Here is a 22587-nt window from a genome sequence, read left to right as displayed (position 1 = left end):
GTTATTCTCATTACAGTGAAGAAAGTGAAGCAGGTAGAGTTTTTGTTTTGTTCGTTTTTTTAGGTTATTTGCTCTGGGACAAAAAGTCTTGAAAAGATACATTCTAAGAAATATTAATAGAATATATTAATTTTTTATTAATAATCATCCATAATATCAGGTAATAATTGTGGGTATTCATGTGATCCAATGTAATGCTTTGTTATTCTTCAGGAATTTCATGCGTATCCCCATAGATCTGTACATCCCAGTTATGTAGTACATTTATATGTATATGTGTAGGCATATGTGTGCCATGGAACATGGGTGTCTGTGGGCAACTTGTGCAGGTCAGTTCTCTTCTTTCCCTATGTGGGACCTTGGGATTGAACTCAGGCGATCAGGTGTGGCAGCAAATACTGAGCCATTTTGCTGGTCCAACATGTAGAGTTTAAAACTCAGTTTGAAGCTGCTTGGTTATAAGTGGCTTGTAACCAACCGCTGGGCTGTATGTACGGTTTAACCTCCCCTCTTGCTTACAAGTGAAGGAATACAGAGACTTCTGCCTGGCCCATCTGATGGCATCCTTCATAAACATGGATTGTAGGTTGGACCCTGGCTGTGGGACTAACACAGACATGGGGACTGGCTCTGAGGGGTAGGGCTAACCTCAACTGGGGCCCACTGCTCACTCTGCCTACTGACTTGTAGAGCTGTGGAAGGAGGCTTTGGATCTTGGGGAGCAGATGCACAGTTTTAGGCTTGCTTAGCAGCAAGCCTCAGGCTTGGGATGTCCTCCTTCCAGCTCAGCTTGCTCTTCAGCCCTGTGAAATAGTACTAATGAGCTGGGAGCTGACAGGAAGCTTGAATTAACTCTTGTCCAGTCCTCCTGGCAAGAATAAAAGCCCCAGAGGGCAGCTCAGGACTGTGGCCTGCTGGAACCTAAGACCTGACACCCATAGATAAGTGTCTCTCTGTACAACCTGCCTAGTGTCCCCTCTGCCAAGGGCCTGCATAGACCCAACCCAGGAGCTCACGCCTACTGTTCTGGATCACAGGCTAGAGGGACAGGCAGACAGTGGCCCTCCATAAGGAAGAACTCATGTACCTTAGGAGCCCTGCCACCCAGGACGTTCTGAAACAGTCAAGGAACATGACTGTGAGCGAGGTCTCTGGTGGTTTCTAACAAGACGGGTCAGTGAATAAGAAATGGTGAGCTTGGTCTAGGTCAGTAATAGCGGGGAGGGGACGGACAGCCGCTCAAGTATTTGGTGATGAAGTTGCTTTGGGCTGTTTGGATACCAGAGTTGCATCAAGAATGGGCCACCCCCACTTGGTGGATGGGGGCACCATGAATTAAGAATGTGAAGGAGACAGTCTGGGGCAAAGGTAAGTTTAATCATAAGCGTGCAGATTTTGAACAGGCACTGGGGCACCTAGAGGACTGCTCCATCTGATAGCCAGAAAGACAAGTCAGGAGCCTGAGGTTGGGCAGATCTCGGGACCAGATTCTGTGATGAACACCAGGGAACTCCAACAGAAGAAACTTCTGAGCAGAAGACTTTTGACTTAAATAGTAGATTGCGCCCAAGTAGGCTTGAGGGCAGAAGCCTGGGAAATAGCAATACCTGGGGAGATGTGAAGGGATGGTCACTGGAACCAGGCGGTGACGTCAGTGAAGGACAGAGAGGGTCAAGAGCATCAAATGAGGCAGACGGGAGTGGAAAGGCTATGACTAGGGACGTCCTCTGTAACTGGCAGCTGTGGAGCCCCAAGTCCTCTGGGAACTGTTTCCGGGGGAGGGTGGAGGGTGAGGTCAGTCTACAGAAGACACAGAGTGGGTGACTGGAAAGGGATGGCAGCAGGCAGTTACAGGGAGGAGTCTCCACTATGGCCATGGCTGGACCTGGACCCTATGAAGGTCAATACCCTAGTGAAAGGGGCAGGATGGAGGGTGGCGACGAGGAGACAGTGTCCCACTGTGAGACAGTGAACCACCGTGGGAAGGGTGGGCTGGTTTTGAGCTGACCACAGCTAAGTTCAGTTAAGAGAAGTATGAACGGGGGCTGGAGAGATGGCTCAGAGGTTAGGAGCACTGGCTGCTCTTCCAAAGGTCCTGAGTTCAATTCCCCGCAACCACATGATGGTTCACAGCCATCTATAATGAGATCCCGTGCCTGCAGGTGTTACATGCAGGCAGAACACTGTATACATAATAAGTAAATCCTTTATAAATCCTTTATATATAAAAAAGAGAGAAATATGAATGGAAAAAAATTGCAGACACAGGTAGGGGGCTCCTCAGATCACACCTAAGGCCCTAATCTTCTTGAAGTAGTGAGCAAGGTCTTCTAGAGTATGGTGAAGGGAAAATACAGACTACAGGATGGCTGGCTGTGCAGTGAACAGCATGACCCCAACATGGCCCCACTTTAGCCTCTTCCAGCAGTGCTGAGCAGCTCAGGAAGGGCTCAGAGCAACTGGGCTGGGCCACGCTAGCTTTGCTGGCAGGCGTGTGAGGAAGTACCCAGGAGTGCAAGGATGACGGATGCCCTTGGCCAAGTGAGAAACGCAGTGCTAGGCCACAGGAAGCAACTGGCCTGCCTCCACCTCCACTCCCTTCCCTTTGACCAGCCTATACCCACGGATAGCCAGTCTAAGGTTCCCATTTCCAAGGTGGACCCATGCAACTGTTCTTCCAGGTGGGACCAAAGCGGTGCACAGCAGGATGCTGGTGGGGTTGAGATCATTTCCCATGGGACATTGCAGTTGTGCTAATTTCTCATCATATGAGATACAATGGAGAATGCTGCTTCTGGTCTTTTCCATTCTTGGCTACATAATCTCTCCTCTGGAGGCAGGAGCTATTGCCAATGAAATGCACTCTGGAACCCATGTCTGAAAATCAGGTTGGTTTGTTCTTAAACGTGAAATCCTAATACAATTAGATGTTTGGCTACATTGAGATCTTATGTACTGGACACACATTTCTAATCTTATAAATCTTCCTGTACTGGACTTCCTTACGCCGAGGCTGGTTTCTAGCTGGTATCGGGTGCTTGCTTCATACTAAATCCTTAAAGCTACCAGAGTCAGGGCAGATTTCCGCAGTTACCCAGGATTCACAGATGGTGCCCAAGGTCTCTTTCAGGTAGAGCAGCTGCAAAGGGGAGGTCTAGCCATCCCAGATTCTGGGTTACAGACAAGTTACTGGTAAATAAATCTGCTTCTTTTGCAAAACAACTGCATCAAAATCTGAAGCTTCCCCATCAGGAATGAGCAAGTCCTAGGAGGGGCTGAGGAAATGCTAGGCCAACCAGAAGCAGAGGAAGGCAATCAAGGCTGGTCCCGCCCAGACCTTGCAGGAACCTCCTGTTATCCTCACCTGGGACCTCATGCCAGCTGAGGATGCCTGCTTAGGATCCCATAACCAGCTTCCTTACTGGTTTCATATCCACATCTGAGGACCTTCTAGAAGCCCCCACCTGCATGCGCCACTCTTTCCCATCCCCTGACACTCGGCAATGGATTTCAGCAATCCGCGCAAACTGAAACTCCCAACTCAAATTGCTCTCTTGTCTCCAAGCCCTCACCGAAGGCTTCACAGACATCCTCTGAGCATGTTCACGGGGACAACCCCAAAGGACAGCCACTCCAACCCACCAGATGGCTCCTTACAGGTGACACCTCCCACCACGCACAATCAGGGCTGAGCCGACCCAGTGTTTAGCTCTGCTGAATAGCTACCCTGAAAGCTACTGACTTCCTTCTAGGACACACTTTTCTTGACTACCCTCTTTATCTGGGTTTCACTTGGGGACATTTTGCAAGGAGCACCATGTAATGGGCCTGTAGGGTATGACAGCAACATCAGGCAGGCACCTTGTGGTTTCAAAGGTGAAGTAAATACAACTCCTACCGACTCCCTATGATGTACACATGTACAGGCAGTACCCTAGCCTGTGGCTTTTCCCTCAGCAGGTGGCAAGAGTATATTCTGGCTTTGCAAAGTTCTGCCTCTGTCTGAACCCACCTAGGACAATGCTCTGTCCCCCAAAAGCGACAGCACACCTAACCAGAACACTTTCTTATGGCTCCTCATCTCCTTTGAAATCTAGAACATTTGAGAAATAAAACAATTTAATGGCTTTCTTGATTTACATACACCAGAAAGACAAACATTTCTCTTCATGCATGGTACAATGAAATTCAGGGACAAGTAGCCATCCAAGGACAGGAGCCATGGGATTAAAGTCCCCTAACGCTCAGCCTTGTGATGTGTGGTCCAACTTTATGGCTCCGCGGTTGCAGTCACTGGGGAGAGGTGGGAGGCTGTGTGGCCTCCTGAGATGGGAGTCAGGTGACAGCTGCTGAGTGTGCGGGCATGCATGGGCACTGCCATGCATCGGTGGACCAGGAGCTGAGGAGAGGGAAGCAGGCTTCCAGGTGGGCTCTGGAGACCACCATGGACTCAGTGGCACCAGAACAGTTCCTGAGGCTGGGGCCAGGCCAAGCTAAGATACTGGCACTGGAGGAAGTGGAAATGAGGACCACAGCATCCTGGAGCACAGGCTGAGTGCTGGGTCATACTTTCCTCGCACCCACCGAGTTCCCGATGACACAGCTCCATCTCCTAAGGAGCTATAAGATTCCCTAAGGTGTGGAGCTGGGAGGTACAGTAAAGATAGGAATGACTTCCATTCAGCCTTGTGGCCATCTGGAGTGTCTCTGCTCCCTTCTGCCTTGCCTTCCCTCCCTTCTTCCCAGGGGCCTAAAGAGACACTAGAGACCAGAAGCCCAATCACACCCCCTAGTTATAACAGTCAAGCACATTTCCAGAGAGGGAGAAGGGCAAATGTCATGGGCTTTTGTAGGGAAGACTTCAGTGAGGGAGGGGACCTGGCCACTGGCTCTGTGCAGCCCCAGAAGCTGGGAGCAGTGGCCTGGGTCCCTGATGCCACCGTGCCAGGCATCTAACTGAGCATCTTGTGCCGATCGAACACTGTCTTCCGCTGCTCCTGCACCTGCAGCTTCCATCGTTGCTGAGCGCCTTCCACTCGTTCCAGGACAGTGTTTGCTCGGGGTCCTCCAATGGATGCAGCAGTCGCTGCCATGGAGCGTGCATCCTGCATTGGAAAGAGAAAGGGGAGTGATCTGAAATGCGGATGCATGGGTCGGGGCTCTGCATCTTTAAAGTCTGGCATGGAACCAAATGTCCCATGAGCACTTCTGAACTCCCCAAAGGCTGTGGGCTGCAAGAGAGCCTAGCTTTGTCATCTGAAGACCACAGTAGTGTGCCTGGCCAAAAAAAAACCAAAACAAAACAAAGGCCCCCCCCCCAAAAAAAAGCGTTAGTATCTTCAAGAGTCAGAAGGAGCATTTTCTGGAGCCCTAGTTATTTCAGCAGAGCTACCTCAAGTCTAGGTCCCCCTAAACCCCATAGGCCCATTCCCGAGTCTCAGGAGAAGTACTGAGTAGAGGCTTCCAGGCCTCATGTAAAAAGGCCTAGGCTTCAAGGGCTATGTACCCAAATGCACAGGGCTGGTAATAGACTGCACACCTCTCCTACCTATCCTAATGCCAAGGGGATGTCAGGAAGGCCAGGGACCAGGACCTGGCTACCTTGACATAGCTCCTCTTTTCCTGGTGGGTGAGAGGCCTCTTATGGAGTTAGCAAAGATCACAGGTGCAGGATCTCTTGGAGAAGGCAGGTGGACAGATGGACCAAAACACACACACACACACACACACACACACACAAAAGCTTGCTTCTCCTGAGAAAGAGAAGATGGGACATCATTCAGAGTCTGGGAGGGGTAGAAATCTGGAGCTCGGGCCCAGCTTTCCCTTTCAGGGCCTGCTGTGACCATTCCCTCTTGGCAGCTCCGCTCCCCCTCGGCCTGGTCCCCGTTGCCCTTTGCTCTCCGACCCACATCGCCTCTGTCATCGGTCCTCCCTTAATTATCACTCCTCCGCCTCTGAAGCTCCAGAGCCCATGCATTTCCTGCAGGACCCAAAGATGATCTTTGGGGGAGAATTAGAGCTGAGGGCCAGGCCCACAGCCCATGGGGATTTCCTCCCCAGCTCTCCCCGCCTCTCATCTCCTGCCACATATCTCTTAAAGGATTAGTGCACCCCTCTAAGCCCAGAGCCGCCCAGTAAATGCAACTTTGCTTCTAATGCCCCGGGCTGGCATAGCTTCTGTCACCACACAGCTGCCAGGTTGGAGAGCAGGGCGGAGCGGGAAGGTATAGACGGGCTGGCAGTGCAGAGAGGTGGCTGGCCTGCAAAGGGGCTGGAATAGTCCTATGCTTGAAGCACAGCACTGGGCAATTTGTCTTCAGCTCCTTGTTTCTAAGGTGACTTAGAGATGGTCTCCTGCTCCTGCTCAAGACCCTGAGTAGGGGGTGAGGGGTGGGGCGGGCATCGTTGGCAGGCTAGGTGAGGCCCAGGCCTGTAATCCCAGCCACGTAGAAAATAGAAACAGGAGGATAGCAAGTTTAAGGCCAGTAGGAACAACTTAGTGACATGCTGCCTCAGGATAAACCACATTTAAAGAGCTAGGGATGGGTCTCGGGAGTAAATAATCCACTCACTGAGTATGTGTGAGGCTGTAGGGCCAATTTTCAGCAACACACCTAAACCAAAAAGCAAACTCAAACAAAACTCCTAGTCACATCTCATAAAATTCCTTTAGTGGCCTAGTGTGCTTGAGCACTGCAGTGTGATGAATGGATGTGTTTGTCAGAGGGAGACCTGTTATGTCAAGGGAACCAACAAGCACAGACACGGCGAGGCTCAAGAGGCCTCCTTCTCCCTGGGAGTTCAGTACAGGGGTGCTGACTCAAACAAATCTGGCTTTGACCCCTACCAGATACATGACCTTAGATGAGTTGCCTCTCAGAGCCAATCTATCCATACAGGATGGAGACTGAGGCAGTCTCAAGGACACAACAAATACAGGAACTTTTGTCAGTGTCTACAGATAGTAAGCATTCAAGGTCAGTTCAAGGAGTCTCAATTGCTGGTTCTGGGATCCACTGAGGCAGGGTTGGGTGTAAAAGCAGGCCTCTGAATAATCACCACAACCAACACCACCTTCTCTCTCTGCTCCTCCCCCAGATTCACAGCCTGAGAGGCCTAACTTCTCTTAGCATGACTGTGAGGTTGGGGTGGGCACTGAAGACCTGCCTGCCTGGGAAGCAACTGGTCTACCCAGATCCCATTCCAGCTTTGGAGGCCTGGGGGGGGGGGCACTGCTTTCCGCACCCCTTTCCTTCCCTTGTCCATTCTAGGCCCAGTGTTGCCCTGGAGGGTTCTGGCAAATGAGTGGCTGGACATGAACCTAGGAGGGCAGGCCCAGGGTCACCTAGGGCAGACTGGATCCTGTAGAAGGGCAGCAACTCTGCCTTTGGATTGTCTGAGAAAATGGGAGCCGGAGCAGAGCGTTAAGGGAACGTGTTGCAACTCACCTCATTACCACAGCTACACTTGTAAGCACTCATGTGAAGTCTCAGCAAATAGCTCCCAAGAGGGAGAAAGCTGCTGTTGAGAGGCCCAGTGTCCCCATGGCTAACGATCTGATTAAAACGTATTAGGGTAGCCACATCTGTTCCCAAGAAGACCAGGGCCTCAGGCTTGCCTGCTCAGCAGTAGAGCTGGCAGGTGACTGGAGAGTGGTGGCCGGGAGAGGCAGCAAGGGAAGTCATCATCATCTTTAACCCTCCTCCTCCCTTTTCCCATCAGGGTTGGGGTCTGAGGAATGCAGGGAGAGAGGGGATACTTAGGGTAGGGGTGGATGGAGCCTCTCCCACGGCGGGGCATGAATATGGATGGGTCCCCAGGTGACCTCGGCAAGCTCACACTACTATATACCGGGCTCTTCCCAGGCACTTCATGGGGGTTACTCACAGACTCCTACTGGCAAACGGGTGACATCATCTCCACCTTGTGCACAAAGCAACTTAGACTCCGAACAAAAAGTCACCTTGCAAACCAAGGTCACCTGGCTACAGGGGCCAAATTTGAACTTGCACACACCCCCATATCTCCTGTCTTAGGGCTCAGTTGCTTCCATCTTTGGCTGGTGTTTTTCCCAAGAGGAAATCATATGGACAACCAAATTAGCAGGCACGGCTCACTCCAGGGTCAGATCAAAGACACATGTCCTCATGTGACCTGTGACCAGAGGCCCACCTCTCCAAACAAAAGCACCCAGTGCCTGGCAAACGCCTTCAGGACAAGATCCCAACACTGACGCTGAGGCAAGAGCTACTATGTCTACTCTGGGTTTAGAAACTACACCCTGCGATCAGCAGCAAGGACAGTGAGGGGCAGAGCTGGGACCCCAACTAGGACTATTCTCAAGTGCTGTGCAGTCCAGTCCAGTCCCAAGATGTTCTGTTGAATGGCACACCTTCCTAGTCTACCACCAGGGTGAGAGGGCATCTCTACTGTCTGGACCAGTGTTTTCCAGACCCCAGGTCGCCTAGGGTTCTCAGTACAAGCTGCCCACCCATGCACAGACAGGAAGATGGGCTGTTCTTTGGAGAGCCTGGCTTTCTTTTCACCTAGTCCTTCATGTCCTTAGATTCCCATCACCTTTATCCTCTTTTTTGGCTTCCTTGGATACCCTCTCCCACAGAAGTCTCACAACTAACTCTATCCACTGCCCACACTAGGGAGAAAACTTTGAAGACCCTGTCAGAGCTCAAGGGTGAGCGGCGGAGACAGCAAGAGCCTCAGAGAAACCCTTGTTTCTCCCTCTTCAAAGGGGGCCAGCTCTGTACATCTAAAACAGCTATGTTGCCATTTCTGTCCCCCACAACATGCTGGCTTCCTCCTTTCAAAGGGCGTCTGAGCCCAGGGATTAGGCCTAATGCCACTGGAATCCGGGGAGGCAGCGCCCAGCAGCCAGGCCCACTGAGGCTCCGCCAGCACGTTCAAAGAGAACGCGAATGAAATCCTTTCATCTCCCTCTGTGGACAGGGCTGAGCTGTGGAGGGATCCCCCCTTCTTAGCCAGGCCCCCAGCCCCTGGCAGGAGAGCTCCTACTTACAAGGATTGGGGTAATGGAGCCCAGGAGCCCCCCTGAAAAAACACTCTGGATATCAAATTTCACTTGTGCTGGTCCCAGCCTCCTTGGAGGGGGGTAAGCGAAGCACCTGAGGACTGACACTTTTTTCTGAGGCCAGCGGCTATATAAGTTCACATGACCTTTCAAGGAAACCTCAGGACTCACAACAACTTTCTCTTTTTGAGCTGAAAGCTAAGTCCCTTTGGGTCAAGGGAGGCCTCTCAAGCAAACACTGGCCCAGGCCACTAATCAGCTCAGAGACATAGCCAAGGCCTTAGCTTTGCAGCCAGTCAGACGGCAGCCATGGAGACTGTCCTTGTGTGCACTGAATGTGGGGGCAACATACTGCCCCATATCATCCTGGCCTAGAGTTGTCAAAGGCCCTGTAAGAAGGCACCCTTAGGCTACTCCGGCTCAGGGCCCAGCATCCTCCCTGACAAGGTGCAGTACTCACTCTCCCACCAGCCCTCAGAGCAATACTCAGGGTCCCTCTCTGCCAGGAACCCTTCCCACCTAACACAGAGACCACTTTTACTAAAAATGCCCTCTTTTTACTAGACCTTAAAGAGGAAGATTTTCCCCAAAGTACCCAGCTTCCCCCAAAGACTGTCATCCCACAAAGTCAGATATTAACTGCCTGCCCCTGTGATCCTGGCCCAGTCATCTGGTTTCAGCTATCTTTGGGGCTGAAGTCTATGGACAGGCCAAAGGTCTTACTACATCTCCCCACAGTACCGCCTGTAGGATCAGAACACAGCAGGAGAGGATGGAGCTGCTGAGCCACAGGCACCTACGCCTGGACACCATGCAGACAGACAACAGGAAGTCAGGGGATGGAACCCAGAAGCCATGTAATGTGAACACAGTATTTTCTGGCCTACTCTGAGGGTACTGGATAAGACTCATTCTGCCACCACTGTCTCCCATCCCCCCCCATCCCCCCACCACCACTCCCAACCCCTGAGTCTGGGACCAAGCAGAGCAAGCTGACTTCAGGTCAGAGTTTCCAAGAAACTAAATACAGCTTTTTATGACCCTTAGATGCCTTGGGTGGGAGGTGAGCCGTGTCCTCCTGCCTGTCATTTGCAGTCGGGGATCAAGCTCATAAGCTCTGCCTTAAGTCTGCAGGGACAGTCTGCTGCAACTCCTTCAATGGCTAGACAGCCATCTTTCTTAGAGAATCCTACCCACCAGGCCAAACCTGCAGGCAGGGAGCGCCTACCCTAAACCCACATCCTCAAGGCTCCCCACAGAGAGGCCCCAAGTAAGGAGTACCTAGGTATCTCATAGGAAGAGAGCCCTAGGCTCAGACGTAGAGACGGCAAACCACCCTTCCCCTGGCTCCGTATCTAGGTTGGGACATCAGGAGGCATGGCATGGCCATGCCCAAGAGCCATGCATTCCTAGGGAATCATGGCGCGAGCTGTGTAATCATCGGCTGCATCTCTCAATTATTCCCCCGGCCGGGACTACAATTACCACATTACCCCTAATCGCCCCATGTTTATTAGTGATGTTCCTCTCTTATCAGAGCTGCTATTACTCTACATTAATAACTGGGTAGGCAAGCGAGCTTTCCTCCCAAGCACAGACCACCCAACTGCCAGGGCCACCACCTCCCTAGTCCCACCTATGGCGGGGGGAGGTGAGGCTCGTCACCTCTGCCCCACCTTTGGCCAAAGCCCTGGCAGCAGGAGGCTGGTGGGAATGGCAAGCTCCCAGTGCCTGCCTGCCTGCCTGTCCCTGTCTTCACTATCTAGACTGGTCCAGATCCTACCTCCTGAGAAGCTTCACACAGACCCGAGTGCCAGGGTCCCCCACTCTGGATTTGAACTTGTCTCCAGTGCAGAACCTTAAAACCTCTAAAACTATAATTGCTTAGGGCAGCTTGGCATGGTCCAGGCATGGTTGCCTTGAGTGACCCACAATGCACTACATTAATGCGATGAGAGAGAATTGTCTTCTCTACCATCAAACTGTGTAAGAACACGCCTGAAACGGTCCTGTTGAATCTCCCGCTCCAACCTGTAGGTCCTTCTGTCTCCCGGGCCAAGCTGTCTCTACAAACATCCAAAAGCAGCTGGCCTGTTCCACCTTTTCTTTCTTGTTTAAGTTAGCCATCTTCTGGTTTCTTTAGTGGAATCTCCCAGGTACCAGCTGGACATGGCTGAGGCACATGCCCACTGTGAGCTCATTTGGACCCACCTAGGCTCCTGCACCAAATCCCCACCGGTCTGACAGGCAGTGTATCGTCCAGCAATGAGCTGCAGGGACAGAACTCAGGAGCACTGTACTTAGAGAGGTATGTAAGCTGCCTGTGCAGCAGTTCCTATCTCCTCATCATATTAAGTCAAGACCATTAGTCTAACATTTAACGCCTTCATTAATCTGGCTGAACTTCCTGGCCAGCCCTACTTGCCACCACTCTTAGTACCTACCAGACCCCTCCCTCCCTTCTTTTTAAATTTTTAAATGTTCATTGGTGTTTTGCCTGCATATATGTCTGTGGGAAGGCAGATCTCCTGGAACTGGAGTTACAGAGAGATGTGAGCTGCCATGCAGGTGCTGGGAATTGAACCTGAGTCCTTTGGGAGAGCTGCCAATGCTCTTAACCCACTGAGCCATCTCTCCAACCCCCCTGTACCTATCCTACCCTACCCTATCCTATCCTAAGGAATCCAAGGTGCTTTTAACAGCTGAGCCATCCCTTCAGCCCCCACACCTATCCTGGCGTAAGAAATCCAAATTCTGCATTTGCACATGTCGACACTGGGCACCACCCACCTGGCTCTTCTAGCTTCTGAAGTCCTTGCCTCTGCCTCAGCCCCCCAGGGCCAAGCTTTGAACTGAGCAAGCAATTGACAGATGTTTGTTGAATCCCCAAACAAGAGAATAAACCTGCCGCCTCCGAGTCCTCCATATACTTGTCACCCATCTGAGCAGGCAGTGTATCGTGTGTACCTACGTGCAACAGGCCCTGGGTGGATCACCCTCCACCCAAGCTCTTCACCGCGGCCTCATAGCACCATGTACTGAGGCTGCCTGGTGCCCAGAGTCAGGGAAGTTCAGGACCACCACCTACTGCATCTGGAGGGGCAAAGGGCAATGTGCTGCTATGTCTTGGTGAAGTATGGGGAAATGAACTGGGAAAAGTGACCTGAAAATGACAGGGGCAGGGGGAGGGGCACCCCTGCCTTAGGGTTTAGCTCAGAGACCCACATGCTGGGAGCCCAGAGCCACAGTTACCTCATTCTCCTCTTCGTTGTGCAGCTGCTCAGTATAAGCATCTGGCTTTCGAATGAGGGGGTCCACCAGCATCAGGAAGGCCATGTAGAGTAAGAGGGCCCCTACCACAGACAGGTAGATGACGATGATGATCTGTGGAAGAGATGAGCCTTGTTCAGTGACCCAGCATCCATCCGTGTCGGCTGCCAGCGACCATCAGGTTGGACACTGGTACCGGAAGGTGGTGTAGGCCTGGAAGGAAGCGGGTAATGACCCATACCGCAGGCTCTATGCTAGTTTCTGAGACAGTTCCAGAAGGCACCAAGATGACAGAAGAGGAAGCTCTGGGGGTGAAGTGAGAGGCAGGGCCCAGCTGGCTATACAAGGCCTATATCAAAGGGTAGAGAGAATCACGAGAAACTAGAGTAGAGCGAGGCGGACAATCTGAGGAGAGAGCAGGGACTAAGAAGAGCGAGCCCGGGAATGTAGGCTGGGCTCACTGTAGGTGCAGGATGGGAAGGGGCAGCTTGTATCCTGAGGGGGAGGGGGTGTTGGTCCATGCTCAGCACATCATTATGCAGGATGAAAGGATAGTGAGAGACTGCAAAATAATGATGATGATGATGGTGGTGGTGGTGGTGGTGATGATGTAAAGGGCAGACTCACTAAGACTAATCCAGTGTGAAATGTGGGTTTAGAGGCTTTTTAGGTGGGCCCCTACATGACATCCAGCATTCATGGTCTCTCTACCATGTCACTAATGTCTTATCAAGATCACAGAAGCATCTCCACTCAGCCTGAAATGGTCCTGACTGGGGCTGTGATCACCACACTGGAACCACAAGGCCAAAGAATTCACCCAGTACCCCAAAGCTAGTAGAGGAAATGGCAGAGATGAAACTTGGACCGTAAGTGCTTTTTCTACACCACCCCCCACCCCACCCCGCCAAAATGCCTAGCCACTGCTGGCTTCTGATCCCAGTGGTGTCCCTAACTGTAAAAAGGGGTTTAAAAACAAACCAACCAACACTTGGGGAGGTGCGTGGGGGCCAGAGATGGCTCAGTCAGTTAAGTGCTTGCTGTGAAAGCATGAGAAGCTGATTTGAATCCCCCAGAACCCACATTCCAAAAACTGCAGGCATGATGGTGTGTGCCGATACGCCTGCCGCTGGGGAGCAGAGACAGGGATAACCTCCAGGTTCCACCTCAGAAGACAAGGCAGGAAGTAATACAGATAGACACTCAAAGTTTACCCCTGGCCTCCACATGGACGTGGATACACATAGAAAATGGAGAGCCTCAGGACTTTTTAACACTGATTTTCAACTCCATCAAAAGCCATCAGTTGGACCCACTTCCTCCTGACCTGGGGCAACAGTAGCAGTTCATGCCCCTTTAGCAGGGTAACACCCAGAACTGTTGCTTACACCCAAGAGATGGGGTAAGGATTGGGGGGGCTACACAAGTGCTTGGGGGCTACACAGGTGCTTGGGGGGCTACACAGCTGCTTGGGGGGGCTCCTCGGTAGATCAACTGTGATGGATTAGGAGCTTATGTTGATGTGGTTCCCGTGCTGGCAGCACCTCCCCTTCCACACAGGAAGGAGGTAACACTGGGCTATGAACTGAAGGTCTTGGGCATCTAGACCTCTAAAGGGTGGGACCTATGAAAAAGTTCACACCATTAGGAGAGGCCGCCCCAGGGAAGAGGGTGAACAGAGGGCAAACTGCACAGATGACAGGGCTAGGGGAGGGCAGACAGCCATTTTCTACATAAATGTGTGTGTGTGTGGCGGGGGGTAGTACAGGGAGTTACAATCCAGAAAGGACCACAGCTCCCTAGGGCAGGTAGGAGGGTCAGTGTGAAGACTAGCTCCCCTTTAAACATGCCTCAAAAGCAGGAGCTCAAGGGAGAATTTCGTGTCTTTAAACTCAGGTGAATTATTTAAATCCAGGTGATGCTATTTCTCAACTCATCAAAGGAGGGTTGGCTCAGGGCCTCTAGACAGGTCGATGAGTCCTGCCCCGTGACAGAAGATGGACAATTGCTTTGTCACACCCTTCTGTGTCTGCTGTGAGGTGACCATATCTATCACTTCTGTCTTCAGTTGGTTAACAAGGATGAAGTTCAGGAAAAAGTAAAAGCCCCTGAGTCTGATATTCAATATGTCATATGGTCACGGACGCTTTCTCAAAGGACGGTGACATCATTTTTGGGTAACCTGCAAGCTCCCTAGGAGTCCACCTCTATTCCCAGCACTGTGCCTTGTACACAGACCGTCAGGTACCCAGCACTGTAGTCAGCTCTCTCTCTCTCTCTCTCTCTCTCTCTCTCTCAGTGGTTCTCAACCTGTGGGTCACGAACCCTCTAAGGGTCACATATCAGATATCCTGTCTTTCAGATATTTACATTATGACTCATAACAGTGGCAAAATTACAGTTATGGAGTAGCAATAAAATGATTTTTAAAGTTGGGGGTCACTACAACATGAGGAACCATATTGAAGGGTCACAGAGTTAGGGAGGTTGAGGACCGTTGCTCTGGAGAGAAAATGGAGTCTCAAGGAACTGTAAAAACTCTCATATCTTATGGTAGAGGAGCCACTGGTACAATGTCAGTGAGTCCATCCCCATCCAACCCCCACCCAAAGATGTGGGAACCAGGTTCCATTTCTGCATTAGGCTTTGGAATGAAAAAAAAAAAAAAAAAAAAAAAAAAAAAAAAAATCTCGGGATGGGGCAAACATATGCAGCCCCCAAACCCCAGCAGTACCTTGATGGTGGTGGTGCTGCGCTCCTCGTACCTGCACTCGCAAAGCAAGCAGTAGGCTTCCACATCGTGACCAGGCACTGGCATGGGCTCCACCACATGCAGGCAGTTGCTGCAACACAAACAGACCAGGCTGTTGAAGGTCCCCACACCTTGAGGTCCAGCAAGCAGGTAGCAGGGTGCTAAAGGGGTAGGAACCCCCAGGAAGGGCAGAACCTCTTTCCCGGCCAACTGCCTCCTTCCTGGCCACTGTCCAGTATATGCCTGCGCTTGCACAATACTCATCAATGGTCCTAAAGCCCTGCCCTCCAGCTGCCTCCCCCCCCCCCCCCCCCGCTTTTGTGCTGTTTTCCCTGGTGGCTGCATCTGTTTCAGCAGGTGGCATTCAACTCGTGGGTCTCCCATGTGAATGTCCCATCAGTCTTCTAGCTTGGTTGTAAACTGGACTCTCTAGGTCCATCGATGACTGTGTCCACCTCTGACTGCCCCACAGGAGCCAATAACTCCGTATCTGTGCACTCTGGGCCCTGTCCTCAATCCTGCGCACTGGCTGTGGGATCTATATTTCTGAGACGGGAGTTACAGACAAGTAACTTGCAGCCCCTCTGCTGCCGGTCAAGTCAAACCTGGGAGTCAGTCCTCTATAACAATACTTTTCCTTCACCTGCAAAATCCATCAAAGACCCAGGCTTTTATTTCCTCCTTCTGTCTTCCCTCCCACAGGCACGCCTCAACTGAAGCTCTCATGATCTCTCCCAGACAAATGTTTTGTGTCTTTTCCTAGCTCCTTTGCCGCTAGTTTGGCCCTGCCTAGAACCACCTTCCCATGGCGGCCAAGTGACCACACCAAAATGGTACTCCCGTCACATCATCCTTCACCTTAAAACCAGTCAGTGCCTCCACAGCTTATCCAAGGCCCAGGCAAACACACTGCTCCATCAGGTCTTCACAGCTCACCCCATGTTAGAGCAGGACTGACCTGTGAGCTATCCTCAAAAGAGGCACATGAGCCAGGCGGCAGTGGTAACACACCTGTAATCCCAGCACTCGAGAGGCAGAGCCAGGTGGACCTCTGTGAGTTTGAGGCCAGCCCGATCTACAGAGTTCCAGGACAGCCAAGGCTACACAGAGGCACATGAAGCTTGGAGCATGTGGCTCCATCCATGTCCTTTTCTGGTCAGATGATTCAACCTTCAAGCCTAAGGTCTTGACTCTCATCCACACTGCCAGTTCCCCTGCCTTATCCCCACCACACAACTCTTAAATCTTTCTTGATTTGTACTGTTCCACCCAATGGATGTGAAGTACCATGAAAATGCAACTTATATCTTTGTTTTGTTTTGTTTTGTTTTTTCGAGACAGGGTTTCTCTATGTAGCCTTGACTGTCCTGGACCCACTTTGTAGACCAGGCTGGCCTCGAACTCACAGCGATCCACCTGCCTCTGCCTCCCAAGCGCTGGGATTAGAGGCGTGTGCCGCCATGCCCGGCCGCAACTTAATATCTTTCATGTCTCCCTATCTCTGTGTTGAGCATGGTGCTGGCCAGGGCTCAGCGAGTGCCAAACATATCACATGCTGAGAGTTCTTGAGCCCCCGCCACCCATTGTCACCAGCAGTGCTCCTGAGCAACATGGGCAGATTTTGCACTGAAGTGAGGGAAACAAGTGCAGGACAGCAAAACCAACAGCTCCACTATGCTTGTGAGGTTTTGGGCTACCTCCTGTGGCTGGCTCAGTCTCAGTCCGGCTTGAGCCTATCTATGCAGCTAGGCCTCATTTCCAGACTTTCTTAGATCATTTGGTTTGCAGGCCAAAGACCCTAAAGAAAAAAACATTATCACTGGGAAGAAAATAAACTCCTCAGAGGGTCTAAGATGTAACTTAGGCATCATGTGATAGGGCATCGTCAGCCTGCCTGTCGCTGTCTGAACCCTGGGTCTGTCCCATCATGTGAGATGCTGTGGCTGTCACATAGAGACCCCGGTCACTTAAAAGGTTCTTCTTGCTCTAAAGAAAGTTCTCCAAGGGTCAACCATGGCTCCCCGGGTACAATTAGGCCTGATATTGTAGGCTGTCAGGCTGGGATTTTGGCAGAGGCACCAAGGGTATGCAAGAATATACACTGAAATAGGAATGGAAGTTCCTTAAAAAAACAAAACAAAACAACAACAAACAAACAAAAAACTCCTTTTCTTCTTATGTCCAGTATGTGGCCCCCATCAGTTACCTAAACTTCTTTGATCCTGGTTCTGCCTCTTGACTAACAGGAGCAACATTTATCCCCTACAGCAGGAATACGAGGTCTCCCTGCTGTACTTGCGGACATTCCCTCTGGGCCCTACACATGGCCTTCTCTGGGAGTCACTCACAGACAAGGCTAGTTTCCATTGGTCATCACGAGCCAAACACAGTGGTATGCACCTGTGATCCCCAGTGCTCTGGAGACTAAGGCAAGAGGATCTCAAGTTCAAGGCTGTCCTGAACTATGTGAGACTGACCCCAGAAACCAAAGCAAAGAAAACCAATCTCTCGTCATTCCTGTCCAGAGCTAACGCTGCTCTCCCTTCTCCAACCAATGTAAGCCTGCAGGAAGCAGAGTCCACACAGAGCGGCAAGGCTCTGGATCAGAAAGGTTACTCCACGGCTCCAGTGGGATCTGTGAAAGCCCCTGGAAGCCCAAGGTGTAGTGTCAGGAAACCATCTTTAGTTCTTTAATTTGAGACACTGGTACCCAGGGAAGCTGGCCACAAGGAGATTCAGAAAACAGCATCTCTGTCCTTCCTGGCTCTCCTGCGAGTCACTGAAACCCTGCAGACTTTCTTGTCTTCCTAAGAAGGGCTTCCATTTACCTTCTGAGGACTGGGCAGGGGACTCTGGGGGAAGAAAGTGAAGGAGAAAGACAAGCTGGCTATAAGTCTGTGCTCTTCCGTTCTGACTGTGGTGCCAGCAGGTAGCATACCTAACCTCTCTGGGCCTCAGTGTCCTCAATGATAATGGAAGCTAAGCTTGATCAGCCTTCCAAACTGTGCCCTTTTAGGTAGCGCTGGGAACGCTGTGCGGGAGGCAGGCAGTGGAAACGAAAAGCTTGCAGTTGTGATTTCACTCCTCATGCAGCTCGTGTTTTCCTGATGGGCTTTGTCTATAGAAGGATTCTACTTTAACAAGTCAGCCTTGGGACTTGTCTACGTGTAACACTTCTTAACAGACCCACCAAGAGGGCCTTTTTACACGCATGTGATTATAAACTTTCAACACTAGATGGCAGAATACCAGCAACACACCAAGACATGTAGCTATGACACTGGGTGCTGGTCTCAATCTGAACACCAGCAGGGGAGCCATGGGACACAGGACCCGAAGACCCAAGGAGATCTCGAATTCTAGCCTTTAGCACTAAGATGCTAGGACCAATGTCAATCTCCACTCCACCAATGGGCACCAAGTAAACCTGTTATGGCTCTCAGGCAGGGTCAGTGCCACCAGGCACCCTTCACGGTACTGTTCTGGCACAAAGTTCTTGCTGTGAGACTGCTCATCAGATAGCCCTCAAGTCTGCTTCTAAATGGAAGGGATAAACTACAGCTTGAAAGGTTCAGGCAGGACCCCATCCTCTGGGCAACCAAGCTTGGGTTTTCAGGCTATATTATAAGCCCAGGACAGTGTTGCTATAATTTGCTGGTAGCAGAATCTGCCTGTGTGAAGGAAGTGGGGTCAGTGTATGCCTTTGCTGATGAGCAGAAAGCCACTGGGGTCCCTCCCAGACCTCCATTATTTTAGGACCATCAGTTCAACAGAAACACAAGAATTAGACTAGTGATTCAGGAGAAGGGTGCACTTTCCAGGGCTATAGAATAACTTGACTACACAACCTCTAGGAAGGGATAATACATCATTATCAACAATCTCAGCTAACATTTATATAGCACTTAGCATGTGCAGTACCATTATAACCGTTATATAGATTCGCATAAAACACACACACACTTCACACTCGGAGCATTGCCATACTTTATGCACAAGAAAATCAATGTGGGGCTGGAGAGATGGCTCAGTGGTTAAGAGCACGGGCTACTCTTCCAGAGGACCCAGGTTTGATCGACTCCCAGCACCCACATGGCAGCTCACATGTTGTAACTCCCATTCCAAGGGACCCCACACCCTCTTCTGGCCTCCACTGGTACTGCATGCACAAAGTGAACAAGGAGGCAAACACTTCCATCCATCCATAAATAAATAAATAAATAAATAAATAAATAAATAAATAAAAAGCAAATCACAGTGGAGACTAAGAAATCTGAAACATGACTAACAAATGGCACAGCTAGACTGGGATCCAGAGAGGGTGGGTCCAGAGTCTATGCATCCACATAGAATGCCTCTCAGAGAACCTGACTGTTACCTGGAAGTAAACTCTCCAGCTGTGCTCTGGATCAATGGCATCATGAGCACCTCAAGGACTCCAAGCAGGGGTTACTCCTCCGCCACTACCATATTCGCTGAATCAAAATCTTGGCAGGAGAGTACCAGGACTATGTGTTTTCCCAAAGCTCACCTAGTGATCCTTGACGTGCAAGTAGTAACAACTTTGACCCATCCCCATTCAATGCAAACGTCCTAGACCTTACCCGGTATGTGCTCCGAGTCTTCAAGGATGAAGCTTCCCATCCTAAAACTACCAGCACTGGAAATGTTTCCTTAACTCACACTGAGGTTATTTCCTTGAAGGTGATTCTTCTTCCCCCCACCCCTCCTCCTCCTCCTCTTTCTCTTCTTCTTCCTTCTCCTCCTCTTCCTCCTCCCCACTCCTCCTCCTCCTCTTCTTTTTCTTCTTCGTCTTCGACAGGGTTTCTCTGCATAGCCTTGGCTGTCCTGGACTCAATTTGTAGACCATGCTGGCCTCAAACTCACAGCGATCCGCCTGCCTCTGCCTCTGCCCCCTGAGTGCCGGGATTCCAGGTGCGTGTGCTGGCCCTACTTCTACACTATGAAATCACCCCAAGCCTTTCTGGTTCCAGTCGTGACAGCCTTTCTCTCTGTCCTTGTCCCTAGGTAGCTCCTCTTTCAGGAAGATTCTAGCTCCTTAAACTATTCCTTCTGGAATACTGCATTTATACTTCTTCTCACTGGTTTTCTTTACCTGAACGAGTTCTTGGTCATTCATTCCTTTTAAAGTAAAGGGCTAAAAATGTGAATTCAAGACCAGAGACATAATGGGAATAGTGTAAGATCTTTGTTTGGACCTGAGCCTATGCAATTATAAAATGGGGACAATATCCACTTACCTTAGAAGATTGCTATAGCATATAGGCAACAGAGCTTTGCAAAAGTGGACCCTACGCACACTTGCCTCTCTCTCTTCTCTACCATCATTCTACGTGGGTCAGTAAAGATTTTAATTCAATAAGACAACAAAATCCAACCACCTCAGTTGGAATTCAAGATACCTGGCGAAAGATATAAACTACTCCTCTGTAGACTCTCCACAGAAATGGATAACTTATCTCTAGAAAAAGAAGTCCAAGGGGGCACTGATAATTTCAATCAGGTGATGTAGCCAAGGCTTTACAATGTCTTACCAGTCCTTCTGAGATACGTTCTGGTTGTAAATGTGCCCACTGATGTTTCTATAAGGTGGACAGATGCATTTGCACCGGATATCTTCAGAGCTCTAGGACAAAAGAAAAGGAAAAGAGTTAACAGCAGGGAAGATTCCTGCCTGGGTTCAGAGTCTAGACAATTTAGTGCATTTTAGCACTCTGTTCTGTAAGATGGCTATATATATGCTTTTGAATTTTCCCATCCCCAATTCATCCAGGACTGGCTCTATAGGAAGACTTACATCACAGTATGTATGGTCCTCGGGTGGGTGAGAGGCAAGGGTGGTGCTGAGGCTATCTCCATGGCAACCCCTCCAGTTAGGACTCACAGAAGTTTCCTGAGGCTGCCCTTCATAAACTGGTGTGTTGGGGAGGTTTTCGGGTGGAGGGGGCAGTGTACAGCAAGCAAAATGACAGGCTTTTTCAACCTTGTGTATTTTCTTTCTGATAGGCTAGGCCGCCAGATTTCCCCCCTAATTCTATCTAAACTTTAAACTTCCTCGTTAGAATGGGGAAAGGGTTAAAAAAAGAAAAGCAGGATGTTACCATGAAAAGGTTCTCGTCAGGAATTCTTTGAAGAGCAAAGAAGCAAGCCCTGATACTCAACCTTACTTCAGTGCCTTAGTGATCGTCAGAATCTGAGGCTAGAGCCCCATAGATCACTTAAAACCAGCGGCTGGTCTCCTTACCCTAAGGAATGACAGTCGTTTCCGGACCCACCCGGGAGATGGGTCAGCTTTGAAGCAGAAGCTCCCATCTGCGCATGCCTTTATCCTCAAGAGCATTTTACATCATTGCATTATTTGCTTATCCCCGAATTGAGCAGCAGATTCAACAACAGCTGTTTTTACTTAGGGCAAAAGGAAGACACAGAGAACTTGGATAACTTCTCTAAACAAACTTTCTTGCTTGCGCGGAATTTCGCCTAGGGTCAGTGTGGTGCAGTATGATAGGAACGCTGTGTGCCCTACACCCTTAGGAAGGCCTGCAGCTTGCCCCACGTAAGGTCCTCCCAAGTATGGTCCAAGTACGGTGGGTGAGGGGCAAGGGTGGCGCTGTGGCTATGTCCGCGGCAGCCCCTCAGGCCTGGCTCCAGAGCAACAAGGCGCTGCTGGCTCACCTCCCTCACCTTGTTGGCTTGAGCTGGGGGCACCAGCAAGCACCCGACCACAGCCACCAAACACAGCAGCTTCATGCTTATCAGCCTTGCTGAGCCAGCAAGACTAGCCGCCTGGGGAATGAAAAGAAACATGGAGTCGGAAGAACGGAAGGTGGTCACAACACAAGCAGCACCCTCGGCCCCCTTTCGGCTTTGCTGGTCAAGAGAAGGGAGCTGAGTTCTAGGATTCCTGGGCTTTCTAAACCCTTCCCTCTCCCCAAGCAAGTCCAGCTCTCAGAAGCTGTCTATGCACTAACAGAGGGAGTTTCTGGGGTTACCGCCGCCCAGAGCCCCCAGATCCTGTCAGCAGGCCCCATTCCGACCCTCGCTTCTCCTCCCACGGCCATCACTGACTCCACAGCCCCGGTAGACCCGCTCGGGCCCAACGAGAAGGCCGGATTCCGACTGCCAAGGGTGCTGTACACCCTGCCTAAGGATTTGGGGTGGCTGGGAACCCCCAGGGTCCCTAAGACCACCGCACCCCTCCCCCAATGCCCGGTCCACTAACCTGCAAGCTCCGCCGCAGCCGCCAAGGACCAGCGGCTCCACCCCTCCAGCTTCTATTGGCTGCGAGAGCCGCCACTCAGCCCAATCTCGCTAGTCGCCAAGACAACAAGACCCACCTTCCCCTGGTCCGGGAGGCTCCCCCTTCAGGGATAGGAGGGCATTTCTCTACCAGGACCTAGCTAGAAAAGGGAATGTCTATTTTTCCTACTGAGAACAGAAGATCTAGCACGGTGGATCCTGTCAGCTCCTCCCAGGGTGCTTTGCTTTTCCTCGC

At 50.9% G+C, this 22587-nt stretch overlaps 1 protein-coding gene across 4 annotated transcripts; it reads right to left on the bottom strand.

The window, feature by feature from the left end:
* Window positions 1-4101: 4101 nt before the first annotated feature.
* Tmem9 (transmembrane protein 9) lies at window positions 4102-22370 on the bottom strand. 4 transcript variants are annotated; one of them, XM_051147485.1, is made up of 6 exons: window positions 22315-22370; window positions 21768-21878; window positions 20627-20718; window positions 15054-15162; window positions 12302-12433; window positions 4102-5105 (listed from the first exon to the last, which is right to left on the bottom strand). In XM_051147485.1, the coding sequence occupies exons 2-6, from the start codon at window positions 21840-21842 to the stop codon at window positions 4953-4955; spliced, it is 561 nt and encodes a 186-aa protein (XP_051003442.1). In that variant the 5' UTR covers window positions 21843-21878; window positions 22315-22370; the 3' UTR covers window positions 4102-4952. The 4 variants fall into 4 exon arrangements, with proteins under 4 accessions (XP_051003442.1, XP_051003443.1, XP_051003441.1 ...); XM_051147486.1 differs by having other exon boundaries at window positions 21777-21878; XM_051147484.1 differs by lacking the exon at window positions 22315-22370 and adding an exon at window positions 22130-22151 and having other exon boundaries at window positions 21777-21878.
* Between the last annotated feature and the right edge of the window lie 217 nt (window positions 22371-22587).

The sequence above is a fragment of the Acomys russatus genome, chromosome 6 (genome assembly GCF_903995435.1).
Source record: "Acomys russatus chromosome 6, mAcoRus1.1, whole genome shotgun sequence".
NCBI lineage: Eukaryota > Metazoa > Chordata > Mammalia > Rodentia > Muridae > Acomys > Acomys russatus.
This window is presented reverse-complemented; position numbering and strand designations above follow the sequence as displayed.

What these genes read in the sequence shown, in the direction of transcription:
- Tmem9 (XM_051147485.1), bottom strand. Translation starts at nt 21,842, where the DNA reads ATGAAGCTGCTGTGTTTGGTGGCTGTGGTCGGGTGCTTGCTGGTGCCC. An exon ending in GCAGCACCACCACCATCAAG is followed by an intron (nt 12,434 to 15,053) that starts GTACTGCTGGGG and finishes TCTCTTCCACAG; the next exon opens with ATCATCATCGTCATCTACCT. An exon ending in ACAACGAAGAGGAGAATGAG is followed by an intron (nt 5,106 to 12,301) that starts GTAACTGTGGCT and finishes TTTCCAATGCAG; the next exon opens with GATGCACGCTCCATGGCAGC.